This window comes from Gallus gallus, chromosome 33 (assembly GCF_016699485.2).
Source record: "Gallus gallus isolate bGalGal1 chromosome 33, bGalGal1.mat.broiler.GRCg7b, whole genome shotgun sequence".
In the NCBI taxonomy this organism is placed as follows: domain Eukaryota; kingdom Metazoa; phylum Chordata; class Aves; order Galliformes; family Phasianidae; genus Gallus; species Gallus gallus.
The window spans coordinates 33919-55566 of record NC_052564.1 but is presented as its reverse complement, the minus strand read 5'-3'; the positions used below and the strand labels follow the sequence as shown (position 1 = coordinate 55566).

At 51.1% G+C, this 21648-nt stretch overlaps 1 protein-coding gene across 29 annotated transcripts in view; it reads left to right on the top strand.

The window, feature by feature from the left end:
- LOC107049262 overlaps positions 1-21648 on the top strand; it is a 49205-nt gene that overhangs the window by 25676 nt on the left and 1881 nt on the right. For 12 of the 29 annotated variants that reach the window (XM_040654583.2, XM_040654584.2, XM_040654581.2 and 9 more), the window contains 5 exons: positions 2849-3711; positions 4095-4190; positions 4626-4688; positions 5339-5486; positions 5761-6984. In XM_040654583.2, coding sequence (XP_040510517.1) covers positions 3684-3711; positions 4095-4190; positions 4626-4688; positions 5339-5486; positions 5761-6984 — 1559 coding nt within the window. In that variant the 5' untranslated portion in view covers positions 2849-3683. Of the gene's footprint in view, positions 1-749; positions 2187-2848; positions 3712-4094; positions 4191-4625; positions 4689-5338; positions 5487-5760; positions 7376-12420; positions 14551-14919; positions 15119-15206; positions 15764-16751; positions 18189-18850; positions 19713-20095; positions 20192-20626; positions 20690-21339; positions 21488-21648 lie in introns of those variants that run through there. The other 17 variants (XM_046904913.1, XM_040654574.1, XM_040654597.2 and 14 more) reach the window with 16 other exon arrangements.

Below are 21648 nucleotides of genomic sequence, written 5' to 3'. Positions count from 1 at the left end.
ATACCAGCCCAGGCTGCCCAGAGCCCCATCCAACCTGGTCTTGAACAGCTCCAGGGATGGACGGGGCATACACAGCCTCCCTGGGCAGCTGTTTCAGCACCTCACCACTCTCACAGTAAAGAATGTCCCCCTGACATCCAACCTAAATCTTCCCTCCTTCAACTTAAAACCATTTCCCCTTGTTCTGCTGTTATATACCCTTTCAAAGAGTTGACTCCCCTCCTGTTTATAGGCTTCCTTTAGGTACTGGAAGGATGCAGTGGGGTCACCCCGCAGCCTTCTCTTCTCCAGGCTGAACAAGCCTGGCTCCCTCAGCCTGGCCTTCCTCTGGACCCTCTCCAACAGCTCTGTCTTTCTCGTATTGGAGGCTCCAGACCTGGATGCAGTACTCCAAATGGGGCCTCATGAGGGCAGAGTAGAGAAGGACAATCACCTCCCTGTCCCTGCTGGCCACCCCTGTTCTGGTGGAGCCCAGAAAACTGGGCGACTCATAACCCTCTGTGTTGCTCGCAGTGCAGTTTGCTTGCCTCTGCTCCTGTGTTGCTTTCAGCAACTATGATGTTGGCCACCTGTGTTAGCCCTAGCGCAAGCTGGCTAATTACCTGGTCAGGACCAAATGACGGCGGACGCACACCAGTATGATGAGCAGCAAAATGGCGTTTAATCACTACTAAACACAGCTTATATATTTTTACCTAGCAACCGTGCTGGGGAGTGGTGTTGGGGTATCACTGGGGGGGGACATCAGGGAGTAGCGTTGGGGTGACATTCTCGGGGTGATGTTTTGGGGGGATTTTGCCAGGGACCTAAAGGCTCGTGATTGAAGAACAATCCTGGGGTGGAAGAAAGAATTCTGAGAGTTTTAAGAGAACTGATATTTGTGGCTGTAGTCACAAATAACTTGTTTTGTAGAGAGAGCTAACCTTGGTAGTTTATCTTGATTTGGCCAAGACTTGTTTTGCAAGCAGGTGTTTCACTTGGGCTTTGTGTCATGCATTGGACAAGTGAGTGCAGTGTGCAAGTGGAAAAAGGCCTGCAGACCCTGGGTAGAATAAAAGTAACTGTGACGTTCTCATCCTCTGGAATAGGATTAATGCTGTATTTTGACCCAAATTGTGACATTCTCACCCTCCAAAATTGAGTTAATGATGTATCTTGAGTCAAGCTGTGATGTTCTCGGTCTCTGAAATGCAATTAGTGACATATTTTGACCCAAACTGTGACCTTCACATACTCCGGAGTTGGATTTATGACCCATTTTGACACGAGTTGTGCAGTTCTCACTTTCAGAAATTGGGTTTATGCACATATTTTGGCCCAATCTATGACGTTCTCACACTCCAGAATAGAGTTAATGACATATTCTAACAGCAATTGTGACACACTCACACTCCAAAATTGAGTTTGTGACATATTTTGACCCAAGTTGGCATGGCAGATATAATTTGTCCTGAAAAGAAGAAAATAAAAAAAACCGGATTTTTCTAAAATTTTCTGTCTCAACAAACTAGAGCCAGGCAGACTGAAGAAATAGGAAAATGTATCAATCGGTCTATCAAAATGCTCTGGCAATTGACGAAAGTATTGATACTACAGATATGGCTCAATTTGCCATTTTTGTTAGAGACTGTGATAACAAATATGATGTCACTGAAGAAACTGCTTCTCTGATGCCACTGCAAGTCAAAACTAAATGTCTTGATTTGTATGAAGCAGTAAAAACAACATTAGGGTGATTTTCTTCATCCTTTGACAGCATCTCTGGGTCTGGTGGGAATGTCCCTTGCCAGCCAAGCCTCTCCACGACTTTGTTTCCATGATGTAAATGTGTAAATCTCAGCTGTGGTTTCCTGCCGCTCTACATGACTGGCAATCCTCACCCACCATGACAGTGCACACAGCAAGCCCACCGGGAACCTGGCCCTCGTGGCAGAACAGATCTGCATCGTGGGGACGTGAGGTCACAGTGCCCCGTGTTGTGCCGTGAGGTCACAATGCTCAGTGTGTGCCCCAGGCATTCTGTACCTGTCCCTACAGCAGCACTTGCTGTGGCTGCAGCAGTAGCGGTGGCAGCATGGCACGAGTGTGGGGGGCCACGGCCCCCACCCGCCTTGCTCTCCTCCTCCTACTGATGGCCATGTGTTCCCAGAAGACTTGTGCTGCTCCGTGGCGAGCATCAGGAACAGGTGGGTGGGCAGAGATGGGGCCAAAACTGAGTGGCACTGGGGGCGAGAGGCCCAGGCTGTTGTCCCTGTTGCCCTGTGCCACGCTGCCCTGGAGCTGCCTTCCATGGGGGTGTGCTGAGAGGGGGAGAAGGCAGCACCCCAGGAGCTGGCTGAGAATGTGTGGAAGCAGTGGTCCCCAGGGCTGGCTCCAGCCACGCTGGGCCATGGCTCTGCCACTGGCTGAGCATGGCCTTCACCCTGGGGTTGTCCTGGGGGAGAGCTCTGGAGAAGTGTGCTGGGAAAAGCGTGAGCATTTCTGCTCTGGCTTCCTGGTGCTCTCCACAGACGAATCCCAGTTCCCAACAAAGACCCCCGGCTGGAGCCCAGAGGAAGAAACAGGCATCGTTTCCTCCAATGCTTCAGTGGCAGATACAGCAGGGATCTCCCTGTAAGAAAGCCCTGGTGGGCTCTTCCATGCGGTCCCGGAGGGGTGTTGCACGTGGCCTGGAGAGAGCATTTGTAAAGCTGCCAAGTGCCAGGCTCCAGGTCACCCTGGCCACTCTGCAGCTTTGGCAATCACGGCCTGAGTCTCCCATCCCATTACCTGACCCATCCCCAGTCAGTCAGGGAAAAGGAAATCACAACATGCAATAGGAACATCTCTCATCTGTTCTTGATTCTAGATGATGACATTGGCGCTCTTTACCCAAATGACTGGGTGAATATTGCTTTTGTGCCTCAGGGGAAACCCAGAGGTAAGTTGTGAGTACCCGTTTCCTTGAAGGCAGAAAAATTAGTGCTGTAGTAGTGTATTCAGGTACGTAAGAACCTCCAAAGTACTTTCAAGTCTCTTTGTGCCTTAAAGGCCATACGCAGATCAGTCGTAAGTCTTTCTTTTCAAATTTGGCTTGGTCTCTGTACATCAGAGATCTCCCCAGTAAGAAAACCCAAATGCTCTTCCATGCTGTCTCTGAGGATTGTTTCACGTGGCCCAGAGAGAGTATCTGGAAAGCTGCTGAGTGCCAGCCAACTGCCTACCTGGCCCCTCTGCAACTTTGCAACTTTCGACCCAGGTCTAGGTGCCATGTTGTCACCAGAGCCCCTTTCAGTCACTGAAGGTCCCTAAGGGAGAGAGAGATTACAAGACGCCATGGGAATGTTTCTCATCACCACTTGATTAGAGCTATGCCTATAAGCAGTGTCTTGCCAAAGCCTCAGCATAATCTGGTCCACGAGTGTCAGGGCAATCCCACAGGAAAGGGCCTTTAGATCTTCCCCTTCTACCCCCTTCCCTTCTCCAGACAGTTCCGCACACGAGTCCTTTTTGGACTGGCACGGGTGCTGCTGCAGCAACTATTTGCCAGATACTTCCAGCGCAGCAGGGAGAGTAGAGTGCTGTGGAGCAATGCTGTCACTCCAGTCTAAACAAGTACCTGGCCGTGTCTGACAGAAGCTGCTCCATGTTTGTTTGCAGGTGCAGGTGGAGTTGAATGGGATCCAGCTTCCCAGCTGAGCTCCATGCCAGAAGCCCCAGCAACTCCTATGGGTATGTCCTGAGATTTTGCTTCCTTTGAGAGCTGCCAGCTCACAGTCCTAATGTCAGCTAGCAGCTAGGTATGTCTGCAGGTGTGACTGAGAACACGTACCTACACGTGCATGCCCTGTCCTTGCACGATCCCCTGGCACTGTCTGCTCTTCAGGGATGCCGTGATATGTTTATGTAGATTGCAGTGTGTGGTGGAAAGTTCTCCTCGTTCTTTGGCTGCAGAAGTGCCGCCAGGGAAGGCTGCTCCAAATCCTCAGCTGCCTCCCGTGCTGGAGCGCCACAGGCATCCCCGGGGTGGCTGTTGTCTTAATTTACTTCACCAAAAAGACCACTCAGTTCAATACCTTGTTGGTCTGAAATTTATCTTAATACTTTCTGTTAAGGCCCTGAGAGACGGAAAGAGGCACTGGGAAAAGGAAAATATCCGCAGAGGCTGTCCCATATCCTAAAGAAAATCATGAAGGAGAAGGCAGCACATGGTGGGTGTATTTCTGTCTGTTCACTGAAAGGTGTAGGAAGCTGAGTTTCTAGAAATCTACATGGAGAAACTGTAGTGTGCACAGCAGGAAAGGACGGAGCAGAGCCTTGCTGTGGTGATGTCTGTTCTCAATGACTTAGGAACTTTGTCCTTTTGGGAACAAGGCCACTGAAACCACATTCAGCAGATGATGAGAGGAAACAGGACCCTCCAGCGTACCTCCCTCTCACAGCCCCTGCATTCCAGAGCTTGCTGTGTCTCCCTTGAGGCGCCAGGCACACCAGCAACCCCGAGTTTGCAGATCCCTTCTGCAAACTGAGGTCCAGAGGGATGCGCTGACTCAGAGATGGGGCAGTGGCATAGAGGGAGCCTCCCTGTCCTGCCTCCTCTGTGCCTGCACCATGCCAAGACTTTGCCTTTCTCTCATTCTTCACAGTGCTGTCAGAGCCCCGGGAAGCCCAACACAACAGGATCTATGATCCTTTTCTGAAGAATCCAGGTAAGTAGCAATCTTGCAGGAGTAACATCCTGAAAACTAGGAGCATGCAAGTTGCCCCCATGCTGGGGGAGAGGCAGGTTCAGGTGCCTGCGGAGAGGGCCTGACTCTGCCCCCCAGGAGTGGGTTCTGAGTGGGAGGGGGGAGCTCAGGGCAGCGCTCCCTGCCTGACGCATCAGTGGTTCTTGCCCATGTCACTCCTAGCAGCAGTTGGTTAAACAGACCCACACGCTCTCCTTCTGCTCTAATGAGCTTTGTTTAGTCAGACAACGTGTCCCAAAGGGTCCCAATGTGCCTGCCTGCAGTAGCACTACCCAGCCTCACAGGGCGAGGGTGGGCGAGTGCAAAAGAAGCCTTAGAGCATGATGGAGAAGAAGGAGCAAATCCATGGCCCAGGAAGGTCTGGACTGTGGCAGAGCCAGAGTGTAAACAAAGCTGAGAGGCAAAGAAGAGGGTCCAGAGTACCTTGATGTGCAGTGCCTTTGGCAGTTCCCTTTGCTTCCCCTGGAATCAGGGAAGCATTGCAGCCTGAGGATTTTCACTTGTTCCAGGAGACCAACAACATGAAAAAGAACATTTTGTGGCAATGTCAGACCTCCTGTGAGATTGCCAGTAGGGCACGAGACACAGCAATGACCACATTGTTCCTGCAGGTGTGGATGGTGAAGGACGTGCAAAAGCCGAGCAAATTAAAGCTACACAGAAGTACTACCTGGAACTTGCTGCAGCTGTCCCGGTTTCCCTATTGCTAGGGATGATTCTGTGCTGTCTACTTATCTGGCGATGGAGGCAGAGAAACCAGTGAGTTGTTGTTCACCCCCACCCCCATCCTGCCTAACTCTTTACTGTAGGGCTGCTGTGAGCCCGGAGGCACTTCCAGTTAGTGTAGAGAGGCCAGTTAGTTGTTGGCTAACATGGTCTGAGACGTACGCCGTTAGATGTTTTAATCGGCTTCAGCCCATTCTTCCTGCTGGGTCCAACACAGGCTGGGAGCTGAGGGCAGCTCTTTGCCATGTGCTTTGAGGAAGGAGAGCAGGGGCTCTCCTGTGCCCTCAGCACATTCCTCTCTCCGCAGGCGCCTCGCTGCAGCTGATGAAGCCCGGGATGATAGCAGCAGCTCCAGTTCAGAGTCAGATGAACAGCCTGCCCACCTCGAGGGGCCCAAAAGACAGACATGGTGGCAACCACCTGTGTGGGGACGACCTGCCCACCTGCTGCAGGACACCACCAGAGCAGCCCCTGCCAGGCTGGACAGCAGCCAGGCTCAGCTGCCCCCACCTCGGCCCCCGCGGCCCACCGGCCTGGGCTCCACATCCCGGGGGATGCGCAACAGGCCCAGCAGCCCCCGGACCCACCGGGCATCAGCACAGCCCCCCCGTCCCCCTCCACCATCCTTCAGGGGACGGAAGGAACCTGCCCGGGGTGGAGGCTTGCGGTCATCGGCCGGCACTGAAACAACGGCTCCCCGGCAGATGAGCAACAGGCCCAGCAGCCCCCGGCCACCAACGCCGCCCCCCCGACCTCTGCCTCCTCCTCCTCCACCATCCTTCAGGGGACGGGAGCGGTCCCCTCAGGGTGTCGGCTCGGGGGCATCGTCCAGCACCCAGACAACCGCTGCCTCAGGGAAGCCTGAGAGGCCCAGCAGCCCTCAGCCCCTCCCAGCACCACCTCTGCCTTCCCCCTCCCCTCCACCATCCATCAGGGGAGGGAAGCAATCCCCGCAGAGTGCAGACTTGGGGAAAATGTCCAACAGACGGACAACCACTGCCTGGGGGAAGCGCGACCGCTCCAGCAGCCCCCCAGCTCCCCAGGCACCGTCACCACCCTCCCATTCCCCTCCACGATCCTTCAGGGAACGGGAGTGGCGCCCCCAACCCCCTCCACTGCCCTCTCCATCCCCTCCACCATCCTTCAAGGGACAGCAGCGGCCCCACCAGCATGACAGACCTGGCCGCCCCCAGGCTCCCCAAATGCCCTCCCCCACCCCTCCACCATCCAGCAGGAGGTGGGAGCAGCCCCCCCAGGGTGTTGGCTCGCGGGAACTGTCCAAGAGACCGACCACTGCTGCCTGGGGAAAGCGTGACCGGCCCAGCAGCCCACAGCCCCCCCGGGCACCATCCTCCTACTCCCCTCCACCATCCTTCAGGAGGTGGGAGTGGCCCCCCCAGAGTGTCAGCACAGGGGCATCTTCAGACACCTGGAAAACCACTGCCAGGGGAAAACAGACCAGGCCCAGCAGCCCCCAGTACCGCCCAGCACCACCTCTGTCCTCTCGCTCCTCTCCACCATCCAGCAGGAGGTGGGAGCACTCCCAGCGTGCGGGTTTGGGGACACCATCTGACATCCACAGAAGCACTGCTGGCATCAACCGGAGTTTTCCAGGCTCCGCTGTACCAATAAATAGAAAGTAGTGCGTTTGGGGCACCACCTGATATCCACAGAACCACTGCTGGCATCAACCCGAGTTTTCCAGGCTCCACTCTACCAATAAATAGAAAATAGTAGCACAGTTGTTTGTGTACTGTTGTCATGTCATTACCTGACCCGCTGCCAGACCTTGCGTGTCACTTGGCATTGGCAGACAGTGATAATACGAGTGGGAACGGCTTTAAACTTAAAGAGTGGAAATTGAGGTAGATGTGTAGAGGAAATTCCTTCCCCAGAGGCAGCGAGGCCCTGGCCCATGCAGCCCAGAGGCTGTGGGTGCCCTACATCCTGTCGCAGGCAGGGGACAGGGGTGGGAGTACAATATGCCAAAGTGCCAGTGCTTCGGCATAAGGTTTACCACACAGCAGGCACCACCCTGCTCTGACTAGCAGGCAATAATTTGCTTTGCAATAGGAACCAAGCAAGAACTATTAGCACATTTTCCTCCTCCATTTCATTTTGCTTTGTGGGCTGGACCAAGAATCTGAAAGTGGAGAGAGACGGGATGAAGACAGTGCTGCAAACCTCCTGTGTCTGCTGTCACTGCTCACTGTGTGATAGCAGTCGCTTTATCGGAGGCACAGTCCATTGTGCTACCAGAAGGAGCACTCGGCTGCCATGATACCAGCCTGCAACGCTTGGTGGGGTTCCTTTGAGCAAGCTGCTAAAAACAGAGGCAGTCACATCAGCTGCCTATACATTAACTGGGAGAGAGGACTCTTTAACATCTTTACTACACCTCCTTAATTGAGTATAACGACTTTTCTAAAAAAAATCTTGGCACTTCAAATGATAATATTCAAAACATGTACATATATGTGGCATATATACGTTTCATAGGAATTAAATAAAAACAAACAAGAAACAAAGAAAACCCCAACAAACCGCTTTCTTCCAAAGCATACCCTGGTGAGCAGAGAACAGCAATACTAAGCCTGCCGTCATCACATCACTGCCATCAGGGCTCCAACTAAGGCAGCCAGCTGACCAGGGAAGAAGTTCTATTCGGCGCTGCTCAGTGATGACACTCAGAATGAAGCAGCAAAGATGTTATGTGTAGGAGATGACTTTTTGGAACTACCACCCTCTGTCTTCTGTAGCCAGCATTGATGTGATGTGGGCATCACAATATGAGGAGGACACACATCCAGGGCAGCACTATGAAGACGGAGAAGGGTCGAGAGGGCAAGATGTACGAGGAGCAGCTGAGGACCCTGGTTTCTTCAGCCTAGAAAAGAGAAGATAGAGCACAGGCCATATGGCCTCCCAGGGCAAGCTGAGGGAGCTCGGGGTGTTTGATGAGTCTATGATTACTCTTCCCTTGGTGGCCTGCAGTGTTATGCTTTGTCCCCTCATCACCACTATCAGGCACCAGGGGCACTGCACTTGCAGGCAGATGGGCAGCTGGGGGAATGCAGAGATGCCCTGCCACTGTCACAGTGAGGGGAGCCCAGGCATTAGATGAAGAGGGGGCTGAACACTCCACAGGTCTCTGTGCCAGGCCAGACATTCTGTCTGGTGAGCAAAATGGCACAAATGAGCCATTCTCAGGAAAGGGCTCCTCAAGCACCCCCACCCTTACTGGCACACCACTTGCAGAGACAATTACGGGGAGAGGATTTGATGAGGAGACAGTGGACATGGATGACCATGGCGTAGACTGTGCAAGTGGATTCACCTCCAGATGCAGAACAACCCATGGAAGTGGATCCACCTCAGCCGGGGCTGAGGAAGCACAACACCATCAGGGTGCCTGCTCAAACACCGCACCCAACAAGAGATTGCCTTCTGCCACACGAGCCCAGCCCACAACCTCAGAGCTGGCGAGGGGCTTCCCAGGGGCCACGTGGCATCCCAGGGCACATCGAGGGAAGTGCCTTCCAGCAACGGTAAGAAAACTAAACTGGAGTGGAGATCTGAGAGTAGACTACCGTTGCCTACTGAGAATGCAGCCGAAAACAAAGACTGGCTTTTCTCTCACAAACGCTAAGTGGTGGAAGGATGGGAGGCATCAGGCCCACACCGGAGCAGAAGAGATGCCACCTCCTCACGCTGCAGGGGCTGACGGACAGGAGAGGAAGGCTCACACAGCCCTTCAAACTCAGTAGTTTTTCACTGACACTGTGTGTCCCCAGGCTGCCTCTGGGGTGTTGGTATACTTTGACCCCACTCTGCTGTAGAAATGGCCTGCAAATCAGCATGTCCAGAAGAAGGTGGCTCTTGTCCTCCCCAGGTAATTGGAATGAACCTCTGGAGTACCTTAGGAGGTACTGCCTTGCTCCCTTACGTATGAAGAAAGCTTAGGCAATCTGCATCTTCACATCAAGGGAAGTGAAATCCCAACAGAACAGATCCAGCAGATCTGCAGCACAAGGAAGAACGGAGCTTCTGTTTTTCACTCATCCTCTCACAGATCAGTTAAAAGCAACCTTCACCCAAATTCTTCTAAATAATCCCAAATCTCTACTTTCATTAGCACAGTCATTCCAAATAAACTTTTCTGCAGTATAAGTGGGCTCTACTACGGATAACGATCACCTCCTTACTGAACAAAGATGACTGTAATCCCACTGTGTATTAAGGATGCCAACCCCTGGACTTACCACTGCACCTGTCTTGGAAAGGAGGCAATGGACTTTCAGCTTCACACCTGCAGCACGCATTAGGTGGTGATCAGGATTCTTGCATTTGCTGTATCCAACCTCCAGAGCTCCTGCAAAGGACACCAGGGCAGAAACAGGCACCTAAGAAAAGCAGCACGGAACTAAAAACACACGAAAATAACCTGTAACTGCTAGCTAGACCATGTCTGTAAGAGGCCCCAGGGAGCACTTTGTACCTCACAAACAAATAGCATCTTAAAACACCAAGTTCACTTTTTCGCACTGACTTTCACCTCCCCAGTTATACTGTGGATACATCACTCATGCAAAGAAACATATACGAGTCTGTACACCATGAAATGCTGCCCGGAAAACACACGCAGCACAGAAAGTAACAGAGCACTTGACTGATTAAGCAGTTCTATTTAGGACAAAAGGGTCTCTTCCCCTCACAACACACCAGTACATACCATACATACTGCTTTACTTACTACTCACATTCGAGATTTTGAAAGGAAATACATCACATAGCAACTCTGATAGACTCTATTAAGAGGAGTGCCATTTATCACAGCTCTGGTTGTCAACCCACCCTTCCCATACTATAGGTCTGCCATGCTCTTTTGGCTCCAACAGTACCACCGTACTCATGTTTCCACTCATTCCCAGCAGGTTTCATGGTAAGACTGTTTGGAACCCCACCATCTTCTATCTGGATAACATTTGGCCCTGGTTACTGCAGAAAGATTGTGTTCATCTTTTAGGGAAAACGACAAAGACCACAAAGTCTTCACATACTTCTTCATATCCATATACAATTGCATTCTGAATGGAACAAAGCCGAATAAGAATGGAACTGAAGAAAATTCAGGACAGAAGAAGAAACCAATCTTGTTACTACTGGCCTCGAAACTGTCGCTCAGATCACAGAATGTGGTAAGGTCACAGAAAACGAATTTCCATGCACAATCTCCGCTGGCACAATTCAATGCAAACATATCAGAGGACTCTAGGAGTGGAATGCTGTTTCTGCATTAGATCCTGAAAAGGGGGAATTGATCTGAAGAACTAGAGCATAATGTGTTTGCATTTTGTAACTTGTCCTTAGAAAAAGGTGATGTGGACAGGTAGAAATACCATATGTGTTAGTAGCATACTTTAGAAATATAGTTGCTGAGTTCTGTGATTAATTCTTGCGTGCAAAACTGCAATAGCTTTTAAACGTTCCAAATGGTATAGGTATAGCATTATGGACTAGAAAGCATATTGTAGGGCTATTCTGTTTACGTAAGAGACCCTCAGCAAAAGAAAAACAGACTTAACAAACAGCAAAGAAGCCAGGGCCTCTGCACAAGGATTGCCTCGTTGTGCGGGTAGGTTGAGCTGCAACAAGCAGGCATCAAGGTACTCTCCTCTATCCTCTTTCCAAGCTTTTCTCTATGCAAGGAGAAGCAGATGTCCAGAAACAACAACCGAGTGCTGAGTGAGCAAATGTGAGAAGTTAACTAATTAGCAATATATGCTTAGCTAGCAACAATTTACGTTTACCTGGTACCATGCGTTTAGTCGAGCATTGGCAAGATGATGAACCTTTAGTACTCAACCAATGAGGAACCAGGGGAGAAAGAGGAAAGCGTCAAGTATAGGGCATAAAAGATGTAAGGCTGTTTTCTGTGTGCTCTCCTGCTTGCAGGAGGCCTGCCATTGCAATTGCGAATCAAACCTGCTTTATCAGATACCGTGCTGATCAATTATTTGGGTATTTCAACAGAACCACTTGTCTACGTTCTGCAAGAAGGAGCAGAAAAGACACTTAATGTGACTTTTGGTTTTACCACCTGGATGGTAACTGTGGAGTCACGACCTGAACCAGCGACTGAGCACCCGGGGAAAGGACCCGGTCAGCCCCGGGAGCACAGCTGAAGGCAGCTCAGCTGCGTGCACAGCTCTTATGTGTTCAGTAACACCGTCCCGCTCAGTGCCCCATGGGCACGGTCTGCAGGGCCCCACCATCCCTGCCTGCTTCCTTCCCCTGTGTGCCCACCGAGGTGCAGCTGTGCAGTGGACCCGGCTGAGGGCTCATTCTGCCCACGAGCATACCAAGACCGTGCTGCCCCAGCTGCCCCCAGCACACATCAGCTCGCACAAGGGTTTTCGTGGTAACGGCCAGCACGCAGGGTGGGAGGCTGTCTCAAGGACGCGTGCTGGGGACAGAGGCTCAAGAACGGCCACAGGCTCACGGGGCTACCGGTCATGCTAGCACCTGCAGAGAAATATCTGGCCTAGACCGCTAACCGCAACAGCACATCGAGAGCCAGCGCGAAATCACTTCAGGCGCGTTTAACGCCCACACAGAACAGGAAAAGACCGCAAAGGCACAAAGCGTAACGCCGGCGCCGCCAGGCGGCCGCCATGCCACCCGCCGGCCTTCCAGAACCTTCCTCCACCGGCACCAACGCAGCCAATCAGCGGCCGCCGCTGGGAGCGCGGCCAATCAGAGCAGCCATGCCCGCCCCATTCCCGGCGCGGCTCTCCCTAAAGAGCAGAGAGTCGGGATGGCGCTGGTGGTGGTGTTTGTGTGGTGTGTCACGTGTCCCTGTCGGCTCGGCTCGGCTCGGCTCGGCTCGGCTCGGCTCGGCTCGGCTCGGCTCGGCTCGGCTCGGCTCGGCTCGGCTCGGCTCGGCTCGGCTCGGCTCGGCTCGGCTCGGCTCGGCTCGGCTCGGCTCGGCTCGGCTCGGCTTCCCGGGTCTGCTGGCGCGGCGCTGGGAGGCACTGCGGCCGTCTGTGAGGGAGGGCAGCGGTGAGGCAGCTGGGTTTATGGCCCAGATTTCCAGGAGAGATGGTCATAGCTGTGTGTGTGTGTGTGTCGACCAAGGGAAGAGCCTTACATATGGTTCTTGTATATCGGCGTGCAAGCCCGGAAAGTACTAGGAACAACTTACTTAACGTGTAGCTGGAGATGAAGTGGGTACTCTGAGCCTGGCGGCAGACTGGATGTAGCCTTTGTCAGAATAGCAGTATTTCAGTCTGAAAGCACAGCATTTCTGTGACCAGCTGCTTGTGTTTCTGCTGCATTGGCCCACAGCGATTCAGACAACACAGAGCAACACAGAAGTGTACTGCAGTTCATCATTTAAGGTAGAGAAACTTACTCATTATGAGAACAGATGTGCCTTCTTTCTCCTACGTGTGTGCTGCTGCAGCTGAGCACCTCAGTGCCAAGTACAAATCTGAGCCAAGGTTTGGTGGCTGAAGTGAAGCCAGTAGGATGTGCTTACGTGCTGCTGATCCCAGCAGCTTCCTGCAGTGGGTGCAGCTGTATTTAGACACAGTGTGGAGCTGGGTGCTCTACGTGGAGTTATTTCTCGGTTCTTTTCATGAGAATGTCGCACACAAAGTTTAAAACCTCAACATCAGTTTGAAATCCAAAACACTGAAAAAACGGCACTGTAAAACCTGTGATGTTTAGCTCTTGAGGGCAGCCTTAGATTGTTTTCTCGATGCATATGATGCTTGGTTTGATGCCTATGTATCTTTGCTTGGATGTAAGGGAAAGTCTTTTACAGTGGGGGTGGTGAGGCCTTGGAACAGGTTGCCCAGAGATGTGGTTGGTGCCTCCGTCTCTTTGTCATCCGTGAAATGTTGAGTCATAGAATGGCCTGGGTCAAAAAGGACCACAGTGATGATCCAGTTCCAACCCCTGCTGTGTGCAGGATCGCCAACCACCAGACCAGGCTGCCCAGAGCCACATCCAGCCTGGCCTTGAGTGTCTCCAGCGATGGGGCATCCACAACCTCCTTGGGCAACCTGTTTGGTGTGTCACCACCCTCTGGGTGAAAATTGATTGATTGGAGATTGTGATTCGGTACCTGGCTGTCAGTGCAGCGTTGCAAACTAATGTTTAAATTTATAGACTGCATCAAAAATAGGAGCTGAATGCAGTGTGTGTGCAGCAGGAGCCTACAGAGGAAGCTGGGCCAGTGAGAATGCAGAGCAGTCTGGTGACGATGGCAGCCCTGGACAGCAGCACAGCAAATGGTATGTTTTGAATCTAGTTAACTTCCTAGTGAAATGCCAGGCAGTAATCATCAAGCAGACCTGCTAATTTCAACAGAGCAGTTAGCATTTAATTGAGGTATGCAAAGAACTGGAACCTGTAGAAACTTCTGTGAGTACTGAGACCCTCTGAAAACTCGTGGCTTCCTCTTCTTTGTGTCATGCATCTGAGATGGTTGTTTTGAGTAATGGCTTCTCTTTCTGATGCCTGATGTAAGTAGCTGTGTTGTAGTTTTGATCAAGTCTGCCAAAGACCCCGGGCCTCCAACACAGTAAGAAAGGTAGGCAGTTTGAAATCCTTCTCGACAGTATATAGCTAAACATACAAGGTAAAGTCAGGATGAAATTTTGATTGTAACTGTGTTTTAAATGATGCTGGTAGTGCTGCCTGGAATTAAGCTTGCCTCACGTTTCCCATGATAAGACCCTTTTTTCAGTGGCATCTAACTTTGTCAGGTTTCAGTTGTTTGGGCTGAAACTTTTCATGCTGAATGTCTGCTTCAGATGAATTGGTTTGGAAAGCTTAAACAAAGAAATGGTTTCACCATTTCTGGGAATGAAATTAAGAGAAAAATATTTTCTTTTGCCATGCCAACTTAATTCTGGCGTTTCCCGGTGTATGGCAACTGTTGAATCGTGGCCTGAACCTCAGATTGACCACCTGAGGCGAGCACTGAGTCAGCCGCAGAGGACACAGTTGAACACAGTTTCACCTGAGTGACCGGAAGACCCCATGTAAGGGCTGACTCTTGGAGCCCTTTGGTGAGCCCACGACCAGGGTAAGCTCTTTATTTCATCATGCCTTTGTAATGTGGTAATCTCTCTGGTCCTGTACCCGTATACCTATTTGCCTTACAATCTGTTTACTTGTTTGCTGTACGCCTGGGTTTTGAGTGCTTGGGTCTGCAGCCTTGATGGTTTTCTATGTACATTTATGTTTCCTTCAGAAAAGGAAAGTTTGTAACATAATGCCTACATACATACATTCAGATAACTGAAGAATGTTTAAGTTGATGTGAAAACTGTAAACAATAAACTTGCATAAGAAGCGATCAATATATATATATATAGTATATATAGTAATATATCAGTGATAGGTACCTCTTCTTTGGTCCTCCTTGTTTTACTAACACCCACGTGGTGTCTAGGACATCTGGAAATGTTGCTGGAGCCTTTGAAGCCCTAGTCTATATGTGTTCATGCTGGAGGAACTGAAGCTGAAGCGGGGGAAGGAAGTAATTTTTAACTCCTCCCTAAATGCCAGTCACTGCCAGGGAGAAGTCAATCTGGTATATGGCATCTAAGAGAAAATACATGGATACCTGTTACGAAACAGAGATGCTGTCTGTAAGCACTGCTTGTGTCACACTGCTGTATTCTATGTATTCTTATTGGGTTTATATAATAATGAGACCTTCTTTTATATCCTACCTAGCGCAGCTGCTGAGGCCTTTGTAGTGGCTCACAAAGAAAGGCCAAAAACGGGACTGGAGAAGAACAGAAGAAGAGGCATTCCAGGAAGCCAACTTAGCTGCTAAACAGGCCCAGGCACTGGGTAATATTCGATCCTACCCTTACAGCTAAACTAGATGCATGCAACTCAAGATGGGTTTGGCTAGCATCTATGGCAGTGCCAAAATTCTGTTTGAACCCCAGTTGGGTTCTGGTCTTAAGTTTGGCACAGAGCAGAGGAAAGGTACGGTATGATTGCAAAGCAGTTATTGACTGCTTATTCTGCATTACAGGTGACAGAGCCAATAACTCAAACATCTCCCGTCATAGTTAAGACCACCCTGTCTTTCTGTCACTACAGGCATCATGTGTCAGCCACACGGGTACGGTGTTGAAGTGGAAAAAAGCCTGCAGACCCTGGGAAAACCATTGGGGGAGAGAGGAGAAGTGCCCTTTGAAGCATTTGATGCCCTGCTGGCATCCAACACCAGCATGGTCCTTTTCTCTCCTTTTCAGCCTTTTGCCATCTCTCAGTGGTTGGTAAGTAATAGCGCGCTTGCTTAGGGAGTTTCTGCTTCTCGCTTACTGGGATTATCTACTATGGGTGCCTGTGTGTGTGTGTGTGTGTGTGTGTGTGTGTGTGTGTGTGTGTGTGTGAGGGTGTGTATGCTGAAGTGAACTCACACAGATGACACAGAATGGTGGGGCTGGAAGGGACCTCAAGGATCATGAAGCTTCAACCCCGCTGCGGCAATCAGGGCCACCAACCTCCACACTTAATACCAGCCCAGGCTGCCCAGAGCCCCATCCAACCTGGTCTTGAACAGCTCCAGGGATGGACGGGGCATACACAGCCTCCCTGGGCAGCTGTTTCAGCACCTCACCACTCTCACAGTAAAGAATGTCCCCCTGACATCCAACCTAAATCTTCCCTCCTTCAACTTAAAACCATTTCCCCTTGTTCTGCTGTTATATACCCTTTCAAAGAGTTGACTCCCCTCCTGTTTATAGGCTTCCTTTAGGTACTGGAAGGATGCAGTGGGGTCACCCCGCAGCCTTCTCTTCTCCAGGCTGAACAAGCCTGGCTCCCTCAGCCTGGCCTTCCTCTGGACCCTCTCCAACAGCTCTGTCTTTCTCGTATTGGAGGCTCCAGACCTGGATGCAGTACTCCAAATGGGGCCTCATGAGGGCAGAGTAGAGAAGGACAATCACCTCCCTGTCCCTGCTGGCCACCCCTGTTCTGGTGGAGCCCAGAAAACTGGGCGACTCATAACCCTCTGTGTTGCTCGCAGTGCAGTTTGCTTGCCTCTGCTCCTGTGTTGCTTTCAGCAACTATGATGTTGGCCACCTGTGTTAGCCCTAGCGCAAGCTGGCTAATTACCTGGTCAGGACCAAATGACGGCGGACGCACACCAGTATGATGAGCAGCAAAATGGCGTTTAATCACTACTAAACACAGCTTATATATTTTTACCTAGCAACCGTGCTGGGGAGTGGTGTTGGGGTATCACTGGGGGGGGACATCAGGGAGTAGCGTTGGGGTGACATTCTCGGGGTGATGTTTTGGGGGGATTTTGCCAGGGACCTAAAGGCTCGTGATTGAAGAACAATCCTGGGGTGGAAGAAAGAATTCTGAGAGTTTTAAGAGAACTGATATTTGTGGCTGTAGTCACAAATAACTTGTTTTGTAGAGAGAGCTAACCTTGGTAGTTTATCTTGATTTGGCCAAGACTTGTTTTGCAAGCAGGTGTTTCACTTGGGCTTTGTGTCATGCATTGGACAAGTGAGTGCAGTGTGCAAGTGGAAAAAGGCCTGCAGACCCTGGGTAGAATAAAAGTAACTGTGACGTTCTCATCCTCTGGAATAGGATTAATGATGTATTTTGACCCAAATTGTGACATTCTCACCCTCCAAAATTGAGTTAATGATGTATCTTGAGTCAAGCTGTGATGTTCTCGGTCTCTGAAATGCAATTAGTGACATATTTTGACCCAAACTGTGACCTTCACATACTCCGGAGTTGGATTTATGACCCATTTTGACACGAGTTGTGCAGTTCTCACTTTCAGAAATTGGGTTTATGCACATATTTTGGCCCAATCTATGACGTTCTCACACTCCAGAATAGAGTTAATGACATATTCTAACAGCAATTGTGACACACTCACACTCCAAAATTGAGTTTGTGACATATTTTGACCCAAGTTGGCATGGCAGATATAATTTGTCCTGAAAAGAAGAAAATAAAAAAAACCGGATTTTTCTAAAATTTTCTGTCTCAACAAACTAGAGCCAGGCAGACTGAAGAAATAGGAAAATGTATCAATCGGTCTATCAAAATGCTCTGGCAATTGACGAAAGTATTGATACTACAGATATGGCTCAATTTGCCATTTTTGTTAGAGACTGTGATAACAAATATGATGTCACTGAAGAAACTGCTTCTCTGATGCCACTGCAAGTCAAAACTAAATGTCTTGATTTGTATGAAGCAGTAAAAACAACATTAGGGTGATTTTCTTCATCCTTTGACAGCATCTCTGGGTCTGGTGGGAATGTCCCTTGCCAGCCAAGCCTCTCCACGACTTTGTTTCCATGATGTAAATGTGTAAATCTCAGCTGTGGTTTCCTGCCGCTCTACATGACTGGCAATCCTCACCCACCATGACAGTGCACACAGCAAGCCCACCGGGAACCTGGCCCTCGTGGCAGAACAGATCTGCATCGTGGGGACGTGAGGTCACAGTGCCCCGTGTTGTGCCGTGAGGTCACAATGCTCAGTGTGTGCCCCAGGCATTCTGTACCTGTCCCTACAGCAGCACTTGCTGTGGCTGCAGCAGTAGCGGTGGCAGCATGGCACGAGTGTGGGGGGCCACGGCCCCCACCCGCCTTGCTCTCCTCCTCCTACTGATGGCCATGTGTTCCCAGAAGACTTGTGCTGCTCCGTGGCGAGCATCAGGAACAGGTGGGTGGGCAGAGATGGGGCCAAAACTGAGTGGCACTGGGGGCAAGAGGCCCAGGCTGTTGTCCCTGTTGCCCTGTGCCACGCTGCCCTGGAGCTGCCTTCCATGGGGGTGTGCTGAGAGGGGGAGAAGGCAGCACCCCAGGAGCTGGCTGAGAATGTGTGGAAGCAGTGGTCCCCAGGGCTGGCTCCAGCCACGCTGGGCCATGGCTCTGCCACTGGCTGAGCATGGCCTTCACCCTGGGGTTGTCCTGGGGGAGAGCTCTGGAGAAGTGTGCTGGGAAAAGCGTGAGCATTTCTGCTCTGGCTTCCTGGTGCTCTCCACAGACGAATCCCAGTTCCCAACAAAGACCCCCGGCTGGAGCCCAGAGGAAGAAACAGGCATCGTTTCCTCCAATGCTTCAGTGGCAGATACAGCAGGGATCTCCCTGTAAGAAAGCCCTGGTGGGCTCTTCCATGCGGTCCCGGAGGGGTGTTGCACGTGGCCTGGAGAGAGCATTTGTAAAGCTGCCGAGTGCCAGGCTCCAGGTCACCCTGGCCACTCTGCAGCTTTGGCAATCACGGCCTGAGTCTCCCATCCCATTACCTGACCCATCCCCAGTCAGTCAGGGAAAAGGAAATCACAACATGCAATAGGAACATCTCTCATCTGTTCTTGATTCTAGATGATGACATTGGCGCTCTTTACCCAAATGACTGGGTGAATATTGCTTTTGTGCCTCAGGGGAAACCCAGAGGTAAGTTGTGAGTACCCGTTTCCTTGAAGGCAGAAAAATTAGTGCTGTAGTAGTGTATTCAGGTACGTAAGAACCTCCAAAGTACTTTCAAGTCTCTTTGTGCCTTAAAGGCCATACGCAGATCAGTCGTAAGTCTTTCTTTTCAAATTTGGCTTGGTCTCTGTACATCAGAGATCTCCCCAGTAAGAAAACCCAAATGCTCTTCCATGCTGTCTCTGAGGATTGTTTCACGTGGCCCAGAGAGAGTATCTGGAAAGCTGCTGAGTGCCAGCCAACTGCCTACCTGGCCCCTCTGCAACTTTGCAACTTTCGACCCAGGTCTAGGTGCCATGTTGTCACCAGAGCCCCTTTCAGTCACTGAAGGTCCCTAAGGGAGAGAGAGATTACAAGACGCCATGGGAATGTTTCTCATCACCACTTGATTAGAGCTATGCCTATAAGCAGTGTCTTGCCAAAGCCTCAGCATAATCTGGTCCACGAGTGTCAGGGCAATCCCACAGGAAAGGGCCTTTAGATCTTCCCCTTCTACGCCCTTCCCTTCTCCAGACAGTTCCGCACATGAGTCCTTTTTGGACTGGCACGGTGCTGCTGCAGCAACTATTTGCCAGATGCTTCCAGCGCAGCAGGGAGAGTAGAGTGCTGTGGAGCAATGCTGTCACTCCAGTCTAAACAAGTACCTGGCCGTGTCTGACAGAAGCTGCTCCATGTTTGTTTGCAGGTGCAGGTGGAGTTGAATGGGATCCAGCTTCCCAGCTGAGCTCCATGCCAGAAGCCCCAGCAACTCCTATGGGTATGTCCTGAGATTTTGCTTCCTTTGAGAGCTGCCAGCTCACAGTCCTAATGTCAGCTAGCAGCTAGGTATGTCTGCAGGTGTGACTGAGAACACGTACCTACACGTGCATGCCCTGTCCTTGCACGATCCCCTGGCACTGTCTGCTCTTCAGGGATGCCGTGATGTGTTTATGTAGATTGCAGTGTGTGGTGGAAAGTTCTCCTCATTCTTTGGCTGCAGAAGTGCCGCCAGGGAAGGCTGCTCCAAATCCTCAGCTGCCTCCCGTGCTGGAGCGCCACAGGCATCCCCGGGGTGGCTGTTGTCTTAATTTACTTCACCAAAAAGACCACTCAGTTCAATACCTTGTTGGTCTGAAATTTATCTTAATACTTTCTGTTAAGGCCCTGAGAGACGGAAAGAGGCACTGGGAAAAGGAAAATATCCGCAGAGGCTGTCCCATATCCTAAAGAAAATCATGAAGGAGAAGGCAGCACATGGTGGGTGTATTTCTGTCTGTTCACTGAAAGGTGTAGGAAGCTGAGTTTCTAGAAATCTACATGGAGAAACTGTAGTGTGCACAGCAGGAAAGGACGGAGCAGAGCCTTGCTGTGGTGATGTCTGTTCTCAATGACTTAGGAACTTTGTCCTTTTGGGAACAAGGCCACTGAAACCACATTCAGCAGATGATGAGAGGAAACAGGACCCTCCAGCGTACCTCCCTCTCACAGCCCCTGCATTCCAGAGCTTGCTGTGTCTCCCTTGAGGCGCCAGGCACACCAGCAACCCCGAGTTTGCAGATCCCTTCTGCAAACTGAGGTCCAGAGGGATGCGCTGACTCAGAGATGGGGCAGTGGCATAGAGGGAGCCTCCCTGTCCTGCCTCCTCTGTGCCTGCACCATGCCAAGACTTTGCCTTTCTCTCATTCTTCACAGTGCTGTCAGAGCCCCGGGAAGCCCAACACAACAGGATCTATGATCCTTTTCTGAAGAATCCAGGTAAGTAGCAATCTTGCAGGAGTAACATCCTGAAAACTAGGAGCATGCAAGTTGCCCCCATGCTGGGGGAGAGGCAGGTTCAGATGCCTGCGGAGAGGGCCTGACTCTGCCCCCCAGGAGTGGGTTCTGAGTGGGAGGGGGGAGCTCAGGGCAGCGCTCCCTGCCTGACGCATCAGTGGTTCTTGCCCATGTCACTCCTAGCAGCAGTTGGTTAAACAGACCCACACGCTCTCCTTCTGCTCTAATGAGCTTTGTTTAGTCAGACAACGTGTCCCAAAGGGTCCCAATGTGCCTGCCTGCAGTAGCACTACCCAGCCTCACAGGGCGAGGGTGGGCGAGTGCAAAAGAAGCCTTAGAGCATGATGGAGAAGAAGGAGCAAATCCATGGCCCAGGAAAGTCTGGACTGTGGCAGAGCCAGAGTGTAAACAAAGCTGAGAGGCAAAGAAGAGGGTCCAGAGTACCTTGATGTGCAGTGCCTTTGGCAGTTCCCTTTGCTTCCCCTGGAATCAGGGAAGCATTGCAGCCTGAGGATTTTCACTTGTTCCAGGAGACCAACAACATGAAAAAGAACATTTTGTGGCAATGTCAGACCTCCTGTGAGATTGCCAGTAGGGCACGAGACACAGCAATGACCACATTGTTCCTGCAGGTGTGGATGGTGAAGGACGTGCAAAAGCCGAGCAAATTAAAGCTACACAGAAGTACTACCTGGAACTTGCTGCAGCTGTCCCGGTTTCCCTATTGCTAGGGATGATTCTGTGCTGTCTACTTATCTGGCGATGGAGGCAGAGAAACCAGTGAGTTGTTGTTCACCCCCACCCCCATCCTGCCTAACTCTTTACTGTAGGGCTGCTGTGAGCCCGGAGGCACTTCCAGTTAGTGTAGAGAGGCCAGTTAGTTGTTGGCTAACATGGTCTGAGACGTACGCCGTTAGATGTTTTAATCGGCTTCAGCCCAT